The sequence below is a fragment of the Microcaecilia unicolor genome, chromosome 3 (genome assembly GCF_901765095.1).
Source record: "Microcaecilia unicolor chromosome 3, aMicUni1.1, whole genome shotgun sequence".
NCBI lineage: Eukaryota > Metazoa > Chordata > Amphibia > Gymnophiona > Siphonopidae > Microcaecilia > Microcaecilia unicolor.
Genome location: NC_044033.1, coordinates 514,031,395 through 514,044,313, shown reverse-complemented (window position 1 = coordinate 514,044,313; position 12,919 = coordinate 514,031,395). Strand labels below are relative to the sequence as shown.

The 12,919-nt window shown below is 45.8% G+C and overlaps 1 protein-coding gene across 1 annotated transcript in view; it reads left to right on the top strand.

The window, feature by feature from the left end:
- The window catches only part of SIM1 (SIM bHLH transcription factor 1), a 133,474-nt gene that overhangs the window by 102,099 nt on the left and 18,456 nt on the right, over positions 1-12,919 (top strand). The window contains exon 9 of the mRNA XM_030195659.1: positions 7,479-7,644. Coding sequence (XP_030051519.1) covers positions 7,479-7,644 — 166 coding nt within the window. The remainder of the gene's footprint in view (positions 1-7,478; positions 7,645-12,919) is intronic.

The window sequence follows — 12,919 nt, the reverse complement described above, 5'->3', positions numbered from 1 at the left end:
AGAACACACAGGGAGGCTAGGCAGAACACTAGACTAGGACTCTCAGACAGAAAAGGGACTGAACTGCAAGCAGCCACTGAAACAGGGAACAAACACTGATAGATAATGGACAGGACTGAAAGCTGCCTGCCAGGCAGCCACTGAACAAGAAACACAGACAAACAGAAACTAAACACAGAAATACAAACAAGAAACAAGGCAAGGAGACAAGCAATACAGTACAAGCCAAACTACACAAAGACTAGACTAGAATCAGGCAAGACTCTCAGACAATAAACTGGACTAGGCAGAAGTGTAACAAGCACCCACATACCAGAGCCTTAGGCGATGCAAAGGCAAAGCAGAGAGTTTCCAAATGGCTAATAAGCTCAGCAGCAGCTGAGACTCAGCTGCAGCAATCACCAGGCAGCTACAGGTGCTGTGCTGGCTCAAACAAGCCAAGCAAGTCTGGCAGGCCGGAAGATCCGGACTGGACTGCGCTGAAGTCTGGAACGGGAAACAGCACACAGACAATCCAATGCAGCCAGCACACAGAGACAGAGACAGAACTAACTCAGAAAGAACAGACAGAAGCCAGCTCAGAAGCTGACCACTGGAAATAGAGTGAGTCTGAGAGCAGTCATGACCACAGACGTGTCAGTGGAGCAGGGGTGGTTTCAGCACTTAGATGTGCATTTTATAAATGTAATGATGAGCACCTCTCCGTGCTGTCTGCTCTCGACCTGCACCTCTCCGTGCTGTCTGTCTTCACCCACACAAGAGACCTCCTCTGGAGACTGATGCCTTTTCCACTCAGCTTCACTTTGAGTTCTCTAGTCCCCCAGAACCCGCCTGTAGTCAGTGGGCCTTTCTGCACACTTCCCTGGGGATAAAATTATTGCCTGGGTCCCACCAACCCTCTGCTCTTCCCTTTGTTTCAACTTTCAGACACTGTTATTCAACTGTCAAGGGTAGCAGGGATTCTCTGATGTCCTTGTCTTCAGGGGGCTATTCAACAACAAGGTTCCATCTGGGATAGTGCCCTTTGTAACCCCCACAGGGGGCTCTCTGGTGTGCAGTGGCCCTCTAGTGGCTCCTGCCCGGCCTCACCAGCCTTTTGCCTCAGGGAACCACCTTGAAACCAGACTCCTCTGTGACTGCATTGACTCCGGCCTCTAGGTTTGGTCCTCCCCTTTCCCTCAGGGTGACCTCTTCCTTAACCTGCAATCCTGGCCCGGCCTCCCTGCTGTATCACCTGGTAACCGACCCACCTTACCAGTTCTTCTGGTGGGGCCCCCAGGTCACCCTTTCTCTGGAAGATAGCACAGCTTTCTCTGCTTGCAAAAATATGCAAATTAGCTGGTTGCATGTAAATTCAGTTTATTAGCTCGGTTACAGTCCTGTGGGAACCTGGCTTGCCCACTATGAATCTGTTACTGTGATTCACCCCCTGAGACCCTTTACTGGGGACATCTGGGTCTCAGGGTATAACAGCCTCCTCCCCTGGATAGGACCTTCTTTATTCACATTAACCTTACGGTCCTATCCTCCACCCCACGGCTGTTTGTTCACTTAAACACTTCAGTAGCCATTGTTCATAACCCCAGTACCCCGTGCCTGGTCCCCACCAGGTAAGTACCTCTTTGGGTTTGGAGGGAACCTTCTCCTGACCTTTCTCTTGAGCTCTACTTCAGCAGGCCTCTTTCTTCAGTCTTCCTGCTAGTAATCCTCAGGCTCTGGGTGTTGCAGGTTCCCCCATCTTCTCTCCTCTCCCTTGGCTAGAGGATGCTTTTTATAGGGTGCCCAATAATCCACTCCACCTTTCTTTAGGCCTCTCCCCCTGCTTCCAGAAAGGTCCGCACCCAGAACTCTCTCCACCTTTCCAGCTTCCACTCAGAGAGTCCCCCTGGTGGCCTCCCCAGGGAAGTACAGGTCCTATACCACGAGCACCCCCTAGCCGCTCCTTCTGGTCACTACCATGGACTATACTCTTTGGCTCCCTCTAGTGGCCAGAATGGGCATTTTTAGGTTTTCAATGGGAGAGCGCCCTCTGGCAGCCTCCTCATGTAAGGGCAGACACTGTGGTTATCACAAAAATAAACCCTAACACTGAGGGACAGCGTTTTCATTTGAATATATGTACAGAGGAGCAAATACTGCCGCTGTATATACTTTCCACAACTCTTGTTCAGCAAACCTTGCTGCTGAATGTTGCTCCCGCTAATTCTGTGCCCCTAACGCAGATGCTGTGTGCCGAAACACGGCCTGTGTCAGGTCATTTTTGAAGATTGTTCTCCAACGGAGTATGATTAAAGCATTTGTGTCCCTATTTTGAAGGCTCTTGGTGCTTTCTTTTGCTGTTTTGGCATTTTATACATAACACATATTTCTGCTGATTCTTACCAGCACGTACTGCACAAGGATACACATGAAAAAAGGCCAGTGACACTATGCTCATATTAGCCCTCTCCTCAAGTCACTTCATTGGCTCCCTATCCATTTCCGCATACAGTTCAAACTCCTCTTATTGACCTATAAGGGCATTCACTCTGCAGCTCCTCAGTACCTCTCCACTCTCATCTCTCCCTACATTCCTCCCCGGGAACTCCATTCTCTGGGTAAATCTCTCTTATCTGCAGTCTTCTCCTCCACTGCTAACTCCAGACTCCGTTCCTTTTATCTTGCTGCATCATATACCTGGAATAGACTTCCTGAGCCGGTACGTCAAGCTCCATCTCTGGCCGTCTTCAAATCTAGGCTAAAAGCCCACCTTTTTGATGCTGCTTTTAACTCCTAACCCTTAGTCACTTCTTTAGTACCCATGTTTTATCATTCCCACCTTAGTAATTCCCTTATCTCTTATTTGTCCTGTTTGTCTGTCCTAATTAGATTGTAAGCTCTGTCAAGCAGGGACTGTCTCTTCATGTTCAAATGTACAGCGCTGCGTACATCTAGTAACGCTATAGAAATGATAAGTAGTAGTAGTAGTCTTTGGGATTCCAGAATCTTGCTATTCATTGGGATTCCAGAATCTCACTACTCTGTCCTTATCCCTTATTTGTCCTGTTTATCTGCCTTGATTAGATTGTAAGCCTGTCAAGCAGGGACTGTCTGTTTGTCCAGTGTACAGCTCTGTGTACGTCTAGTAGCGCTATAGAAATGATAAGTAGTAGTAGTAACCAGTGGCGTTCCTAGGGGGGGACGGTGGGTGCGGTCCGCCCCGGGTGCACGCCGCTGGGGGGGTGCCACGCGCCTGTTTGCTCCGCTTGTTCCGTGCTCCTCTGCCCTGGAACAGGTTACTTCCTGTTCCGGGGCAGAGGGAGCATGGAACGAGCGAAGCAGACAGGTGTGCGGCACCCCCCCAGCAGGTAAAAATGCACCCGGGGGGGTTCCTTTCGCTGGGGGGGAGGTGTGTCCTTTCGCGGGGGAGAGGTGGCCTTTTGCCAGGGTGGGGGAGGGGGGGGGGGTCGCGCTGCACCGGAGGGGGGGGGGGGCACATCGGCGATCCGCCCCAGATGTCAGCCACCCTAGAACGCCACTGGTAGTAACTGTTCATCAGAACATCCATGTGCAATGTGAGCCGACAAGACCATACGTTCTTACATGTGTGCAGCATAGCTTGAGCAAATCTGTGACACGGTTGCAAAATACGTTTGTATTTTGTTAAATGTGTGTGTACATGCATTAAGTCCAAGCATGTATTTACATCTTCTTTGAAGCAGTTGTAAATTTGTGCACTGTTAAAGAGAGTTCTGAGAACCTGTATTACAAAACACACATCGGAGTTGTTGTTTTTTTTTTTTTCCTTTTTTGCGGTGGAGCCAAACCCCAGAAACAGAGCACTGCTTGAAACGTGATGTTGCATCAGGAAAGAATTTTGATAGGGGAAATGGAGGAGATATGCTGAAAATTATTTTGCTTCAGATACGTGTGAAATCTATATACGTATGAGAATAATAATATTTTAGAAGAACGTTAATGAAAATCAGGATTGATGATTATGCATATGGAAATAGTCTCATTCTATACATTTGATGACAGTGAACTATTTCCCCCTTAGTGAATTACTCAAGGTTGCAAGGAATGACTATGGAGGAAATGGGGTTTGACTCATGGTTTCTCCGATAACAAGTAGGCCTTCGTATTCTCACAGCTAGGTGACGTCATCTGCCAGAGCACGGTGCAGATGCTAACTAGCGAGATAAAGAACTTTCTAGCAGTGTCCCGCCTCATATGTGCATGTGTTGGTGCCTTCTCGCCTGTCTTCCCTCAGTCTTCATTTTTCTGCATGGTAGGGAGCATAGGAGCCAACTTTTCAAAATGATTGGGGGTGCTGAAATATTTTTTTTTACAGGTGGTGTATTCCCCCCTCCCCCGCGTTCCAGGGTCTTCCCTCCCACCGAGTTCCATGGTCCCCCCACCCTCCCTCTGAGTTCCAGGGTCATTGTCCCTCCCTTCCTCCCTTCGAGTTCCAGGCCCCCTCCCTCTGAATTTTAAAAGTCATCTTACCTCGTCGGGGTTACAGCGGCAGCAGCGGTAAAAAGCGTGCAGGCTCTGCGCTTAGTTCTGTTTTCCCTTCTCTCTCTCTCTCTCAGCTCTGGTCCCGCCCTTGCGGAAACAGGAAATGAGGGCGGCACCAGAGCTGAGAGAGAAGGGGAAACTGAACTAAGCACCGAGCCTTCACGCTTTTTACCGCTGCTGCCGCCGTAACCCCGACGAGGTAAGATGACTTTTAAAATTCGGAGGGAGGGGGCCTGGAACTCGAAGGGAGGGAGGGAACGAACTTCAGGTGGGAGAAATATTGGGGGTGCTCGAGCACCCACAGCACCCACGGAGTCGGCGCCTATGGCAGGGAGGACACGTCCTTGTGTTCTCCTCACAGTGCGATTTGTACTTTTATTCTTGTGCCTTCCTGTATGGATTTTTGAACTTCCTTCAGATCATTTCTCCTTTTTTATTTCTTTACTTTTTCTGCCATTGAAGTTTCCTTTGTTTTTTTTTTTTTTTTGTGTATTGCTAGGCCCCTGGTGGGGGTTGTAACTGGGACTACACAGAGCCGTAGCACTGAGAGTGCTTAGAGGAACCTGGGATGGGGGAGATGACAGCAAGGAAGAAGTGAGAAAGGGAAAGAGCGGAGAGATGGAAGGGAGTGAGAATGGGGTCAGATTGGAGTGAAAGGGGAGTCAGGAGGGATAAAGGGGGCGAGAGGTGAGAAGGTTAAATGATGTTTTAAAGGAGGGGTGAGAAGGGGAAAAGTGAAGGGAGGGAGGAAGAGAGAGAGAAGGGAAAAGAGTCTCTAGAAACAAGAATAACAAGGGGGAAGATTGGAGGGGGTGAGATGAGGAGAAGAATAGAGGGAGTAGAGAATGACATGGGGATGGGGAACCGCAGTAACCGCAGGAATGGGGACGGGGACAGAGCTCGCGAGGTGAGGACGGGGGACAGATCCCATGGGAACGGGGCGGGGACGGGGACAGAGCCCACAGGGACGGGGACAAACTTTGTCCCCGTGTCATTTTCTACTTTGAAGCCTGCTAATGAACTGGACTGTTATTTATATTTAAGTGATGTCTACAAAGATATTTTGAGTTTTTGGAAAAACAAGGTTATCAATAGAAATCAAACAAAATAAAACATGGAAAAGAAAATAAGATGATACCTTTTTTATTGGACATAACTTAATACATTTCTTGATTAGCTTTCGAAGGTTGCCCTTCTTCGTCAGATCGGAAATAAGCAAATGTGCTAGCTGACAGTGTATATAAGTGAAAACATTCAAGCATTACTATGACAGTCTGACAGGGTGGGAGGATGGGGGTGGGTCGGAGGTATGCATGGGGACATCAAAGCATATCATTGATATTCTAACAGGATGGGTGTGGATAGGTGAGAGGGTGGGGTGATCAACAGAGACATACAGCTTTATGGTTTATAACGGGCTAGGAACCTCAGGTCCTTGTTAAGTCCTTTCTGTTGGGTGTTAAAATATTCAATCATTCTGACTTCAAAGGTGTTACATTCTTGTATGGTTTTAAAGTTACCTTTCAGGATTCTCACTGTGAAGTCACTGGTACAGTGTCCTGGTCCTGTAAAATGTTGACCAACAGGCGTGGGAACATGCTGGTTACAACTAGCAAAATTTGCATGGGGGATCCTGTACATCCTGCTACCAGCACATCTTCTAAGAAGACAACTTCTATTCCAGGAAGGACTGTGGAAGACAGGAGAGCTAGACTGAATCCTGAGATTGTTGATGACTTCTTATTTATCCACAGATTAAAAAAACATAACAGTGCTTTATAGGGCATATTTTTCTCCACTAGGGCATATAGAACATTTTAACAGTGTGAATTAGGATTCCTTGGGGTAGTAGAAATCACCTATTGTTGGGGTTGGAAGGGTAGAGGGTGGTGGTGGGAAGAAGGGTTATTAAAGCTGCTCATTGTTATTATTGTTCTCTGTTTGTAATTTATACACAACAGTTGCACAGCATATTATTCCTTTTTATACTTTAATAAAAAGATTTAAATATAAAATCATAAGTGTTCGAGGCTTCTGCAGATGAGGACAGAGCCCACGGGTACGGGGCGGGGATAGGGACAGAACCTGTGAGGACAGGGCGGGAATGGAGACAGAACCCACAGGGACGGGGCGGGGATGGGGACAAACTTTGTCCCCGTGTCATTCTCTAAGAGGGAGGAAGCAAGAAGGGGGAAGAGTGTCTGGAGGGAGGGAGAATCAGAAGGAGAAAGTATCTGGAGGGTGAGAGGAGGTGAGAAGATTGGTGAGAGGGTGGAAAATGGTGTGAAGGATCTGGAGAGGGTGAAAAGAGTTAATAGGCAGTAGAAAGAGAGAAAATGGAAAATGGAAGAGGTGAGAAACATATTAAATGAACAGATGTGTGAAGGGAACAAGACAGCACAGAAATGCGACTGGAGAGGAGGTAAAAGAAAGGGAAGTAGGAAGCTGGGTAGCTGGTAAGAGAAAGAACGAAGGGATTAAAAGAGAGATAAGGAGTAAGAGTTGAGAGGTTCTGGGATAGGAGAGGATGTGCTGTCCTTCTCTCTCTCTCTCTCTCTCTCACTCACTCCCTTCCCAGACCTTATTTCTACCTTCTACCTACAATGGTGGCTTTAGGCTTCCTTCCATTTTTTATTTATTTAGCAGCCAGTGGAATGAACTCCACCAGCTGCCATGGGCTCGGCAGGGGCCTTTTCAGGTAGGACACATTCTGGGGATGGAAGGAAGATCAGCTAGCTGGAGAAAACAGCACTGCAGTCTCCGGGAAGGGGCAGGACATGATAGGTCTGCTCTGCGTCGTTCAGTGTCACGGCGTTAAATACTGGACCAGAGCACATAAATGCATTTTAATAAGAATGCAAACATCTGCATCCTTAATCATTTGCCAAAATGTATTTGGGTAAAGAGAAAAACTTAGAATGAATACTGCCTTGACCTCAGATATTCATGCACGATGAACTATTTTTGCTTTCAAACAGAGACGCAGAATACAAAGGACTACAGTTGTCGCTGGATCAGATCACCGCAACCAAACCGTCCTTCTCATTTGCAAACTCAACCCCAACCCTAAGCGAAAGTAGGAAGGGGAGCAAGACTCGTCTGTCCAGTACAAAATCCAAATCTAGGGCATCACCATATCCCCAGGTAAAAGTCTCCAAATTATGGATGCAAGGATTTGTCTTAAGCCTTCAACTAGACAACTTCAAGAGCTGAGTAGATGGCTGGTTGAAGAGCTGCAGAGTTGAATCCAAAATCTTGTACCAATGATCCTTACAAATCAAGTAATGTTATACTAGCAGATGTGTGTGCATTCCTATGAAGTTTTCTTAATATTCTATGATATATAATGTGACCAAAATCATTGGGGTACATATATCTCATCCTTTGCTTCCTGGTCAATATTCAGTGGGTGGCACTGAATGTTAAATGCTGACTGTTAGACCCAGATATTCAATGTCAGATGAATATCTGGGCTTATCCAGGCATGTGTGAGCTGCTGGCTTTAATTTGGTTCCAGCTGATATTACTACTGCTACTAATCATTTATATAGAGCTACTAGACGTACGCAGTGCTGTACACATTATATGCAGGTACTTTCTCTGTCCCTAGGGGGCGTGCGTAGACGCTTACGTGGCTTAGTAAAAGGGCCCATAAGTTTTTGTACCTGGGGCAATGGAGGGTTAAGTGACTTGCCCAAGGTCACAAGGTGCTGCAGGGGGAATTGAACCAGGTGGATCAAAGCCTGCTGCACTAACCATTAGGCTACTCCTCCACTCCTTAGCTGGAACCAGGATAAGACACTTGGTATAATTATCGATGTAGGCTACTGTTAAAGCATGTTATTTTACCACAAACTTGTGCCATTTTATGCAATGAGACCTAGATACTAATAACTGGGGCTAACAGTAAAATAATAGCAGTAGCCCATATTGATAACTTCTCCCCCTTTCTGGGTCCTGGCTAAATAACATCCAGGATTTTGATAAGGTGGCCTGTGACTGAGCTGCCTTAAGCAGCTCATGTGGCAGGTCCTCCAACTTCCACCCCAAGGTTCCTTTATGTGTAAGGCTGACCCTAATGGTAGTAATATGTGACTACCACTAGGGGTCATTGCCACCATTTTTGAACCCAGAGGCAGAAAGGCTGGGGCAAAGGGGGACCACTGCCACCCCCACACACTAGAAGGGGGAAGGGGACGGGACTTCAAGGGGACCAAAGTTTATTCTTCAAAAGAGAAATGATGATACAATAGCTGGGCATGGGCCATGTTTCGACATACACGGTCTTCATCAGGGGTTTTCTAAAGCCAGCAAAAGAAATATGGTCACACTCAAAATACCATAAAGAATATTTTGAAAAACACAGCGGTACAGTGCTTAGCGTCTTCAATGCTGCTATTTTTTTCAATGTACTCTATATGGTATTTTGAGCGTAACCCTATTTGTTTTGTTGGCTTTAGAGAACCCCTGATTAAGACCATGTATGTCGAAAACACGGCCCGTGTTGAGTTGTTGTATCAGCATTTCTCTTTTGAAGAATAAACTTTGGTCCTCTTGGGCATTGTGGCTGGCTTATTTGCAGTCTAGGTGGCTTTGTATCCTTCGTTTTCGGTTTGTTCCCCTGGTTCTCAGGCCACTGCACTTACCACTAGGCTACTTCTTCACTCCAAACTATCAGGGAACAACTTTGGGTAGGTTCTGGGGATTGTAGGAAGTCCAGGGGGCTGGGGATGTTGGAGTGCAGAGTGGGGGATCAGGGTAAGTAGAAAGGGGGGAGCGGAGTAAGTTAGGGGATTGGATTGGGGAGCCAGGAGAAGGATCAGACCCATGGGGATTTGGGAGAGTGGAGTTGGGGGATTAGAGTGAGTAGAAAGGGGAGTATGGAGGAGATGGGAATTGGGGTGAAGAGACTGGGGGATCAGAGCAGAGGTGATTAGTTATGTGGGTGTCGAATGATATTCAGCGCGGGTCCTACTTGGCCACTTCAGCGGCATACCGAGGGTGGGGCGGTAGGGGCGGTCTGCCCCGGGTACACGCTGCAGGTGGGTTGCAGGCAGCACCCACGCAGCTGTCGGCTCCACCAGTTCTCTGCACCCTCACTATGTGGAAAGACTTAGATACAAAAGATATGGTCTTAGAAGGAAGGATGAAACTTTCAGCAGATGTGGTAGGAGCCATCACAGTGACAGAGTTCATACTTGAGGATTTTAATATCTACTACTACTACTACTATTTAGCATTTCTATAGCGCTACAAGGCGTACGCAGCGCTGCACAAACATAGAAGAAAGACAGTCCATGCTCTAAGAGCTTACAATCTAATAGACAAAAATAAATAAATAAATAAATAAATAAATAAAGGGTAAGATGGGGGAGGTACACTGGGGAGACCAAAGGTCCATCAAGCCCAGCATCCTGTTTCCAACAGTGGCCAATCCAGGTCACAAATACCTGGCAAGATCCCAAAAAGGTACACAACATTCTATACTGCTTTTCCCAGAAATAGTGGATTTTCCCCAAGTCCACTTAATAATGGTCTATGGACTTTTCCTTTAAGAAGCCGCCCAGACCTTTTTTAAACCATGCTAAGCTAACCGCCTTTACCACATTCTCTGGCAACGAATTCCAGAGTTTAATTACAAGCTGACTGAAGAAAAATTCTCCGATTTGATTTAAATTTACTATTTTGTAGGTGATGAGAGACTGAGTAGGGTTCCTGGCTGCATATCGCTCAGATACAAATGGGCATACTGCATAGACCAAATGGTCTAAATCTACCAACTTCTTCTATATGTCTTTATTTAGGTTAACAAAAATCAATCAGCTCTGGTCTGTCCGTACAAATTCTTGGATGAGTAACGGTGTTGCATTTTGCAAATATCTTGGTTAGGTCATGGATTGACACCATTATTAGTAATTTTTCTATTTCATCCTTGGAACAGAAGTAAAACTCTGGAATTACTAGAAGATCGTCATACTCCCTGTCACACAACATTATTAGACTCCTCTTTAGCAGCAGAGTCGTAGTCAATCATGTAACTCAACCGTTTCAACGACGGATACATGACAGGATGGATTCTTTTCTGCAGCTGCTGTATTTGTTTATATAATAACCGCATCATTCGGAATGTCTCAAGTTTCCATTTAGGAGACCACATTAGAGTGTACGAAGAAATCCAACCTTAGCTGGAGATGTGCAGCATGGAAATTCTATCTTTTCTCAAGAACATTGACTTAACCCTACAAATCTACCACTTTTGTCACAGCAAGATCACACACAGATATATACGCAAGCAATACTGTATTAACCAAACTTACCTCTAAAATATATTGTGCGTGAGGGCCTTTTCCTCTACTTAAAATAATATATATATAAATATATATATTTTGTATTCTAAAGTACTCAATGCATTATACAAGGCAAGATTTATGTTTATATTCTTAAGTAACAAAATAAAAATGTGTTACTTTGTATTGGTCGAAAACAACCAATCAACCAAAAACCCAAGAAAGATGGTCTCCTTGATGTTTCTCTAGCATTTTAGTCTCCCACCTGTTTAATTCTTCCACACTGGGGTCTGGTTTACCCATCTTCTTATACCTATGGTAAAAACATTGATGGATCCACTCCTTCATCTCTCACAAATTATTTACAGAAGTCCGAAAGAACAGAAGGCATTATAGGATGGAAACAAAGAAAGGTGAACAATCAAGTTGTAGGCGATACTTTTTACGTTCCTGACCTGATTAAGGAAGGATAGCGCTGAAAAACTATTATTCTACATATTCTAGTGACCAACATGGCAATCCTAACAATTGGGACAAGAAGAGTAGACTAAGGGGCTCATTTTCGAAAGAGAAGGACGTCCATCTTTCGACATAAATTGGAAGATGGACGTCCTTCTCTCAGGGACGTCCAAATCGGTATAAGTGAAACCCGATTTAGGACACCTCCAACTGTACTCTGTTGCAAGGACGGCCAAAGTTCAAGGGGGTGTGTTGAAGGCGTAGCGAAGGTGGGACTTGGGCGTGCCTAACACTTGGACGTCCTTGACCCATAATCAAAAAAAACAAGGACGTCCACTCCACTCCCTCTGATCTCCTCCATCACCTTCACGCCCACACCCCAGAAATCCCCTCACTTGCACCCTTGCCCCATCCACTCTATTCCCACTTCCTCTGCCTCCATATCAAATTGGACTTTGTGTGTTGCATCAGGCTACATCTTTTTTTTTTTATGCATCACAAGGCCAGAGTGTCATGCTTAACCCCATGGGATGGGGAAGGGACACCATTTAAAAGCAGGGGCATAATCACAGGTGGACCTTGAGGATCCCATGCCCCTCCACTGTGGCCTCAGGCCCCTCCAAGTCCCTTTGTCCAACCATAGTCAGTGTGAATTACTATGACTGGTGGGGATTCTGAAGCCCTGCCACCAGAAGCAATCAATGAGCCACAACCTTCTTCAATGTTTGGCTGACCTTTATATGCCCTCCCCCACCAGGGAACCTATCAGTTCTTTATCCTAGATTCCCCTGAAGAGGTCAAGTGAAATAAAGCACAAACACAAAATATATGAATAAAAGCAAAGGCCAATGCGGAGCAAATTCCTGAGTCTCCTGATCCGCGGAGATTCTACAGTACTGGCTCAGAGATACACTTCAGCCCTCTTCTTTTTATTGGTAAGCAATCAAATCCACATCATCATTAGATTCAGGAATCATATGTTATCAGCATCATATGGAAAACGTACTCATTAATCATTACCTTTCTTATGAAAGTTCAGCAGAATCATGGAAAATTGTTGTAATATCAGAATGTGTCAGCAGTTGTCCATCCAGCATATTAGTAACAATCTGACCTATATTTTATCTTTCTAATTCAGTGTCAAGTGTCTGGTCAGGCAACGGATCTTAAGTCACTTAATGCTGACAAAGCTATGATTTCCCAAAAGCAAGCTATAATTGAGTTTACTGATCATGGACACGGCCTAGTTCCGCGTTCTTTATCATTCTGCTAGCCTCGGCTGTTGATTTAGAAATATGGGTTATGTCTAGCATCTATTTCAAGTCATTGCAACATTAGCTCAATTCCCAGTAAATTATTACTATTTCAGTTGCTGTAAGCAGAATCATCTAGCTGCAAGCTTTTTGTCTCCCCTGATTTAATTGTTACATTACCGTATTTTTCGGACTATAAGACGCACCGGACCATAAGACGCACCTAGGTTTTAGAGGAGGGAAATAGGACATTTTTTTTTTCCTTTTTCCCTCCTCTAAAACCTAGGTGCTCCGGTGCGTCTTGTCCGAATCCCTCCCTCCGAGTTCGGGATCGCCGTCAGGGTTACCTCCTCCCCCCCGCCGGCCCTGTCACCACTTCTCCCCTTACTCACGCGATCTTCCCTGGTGGTCTAGTGACGT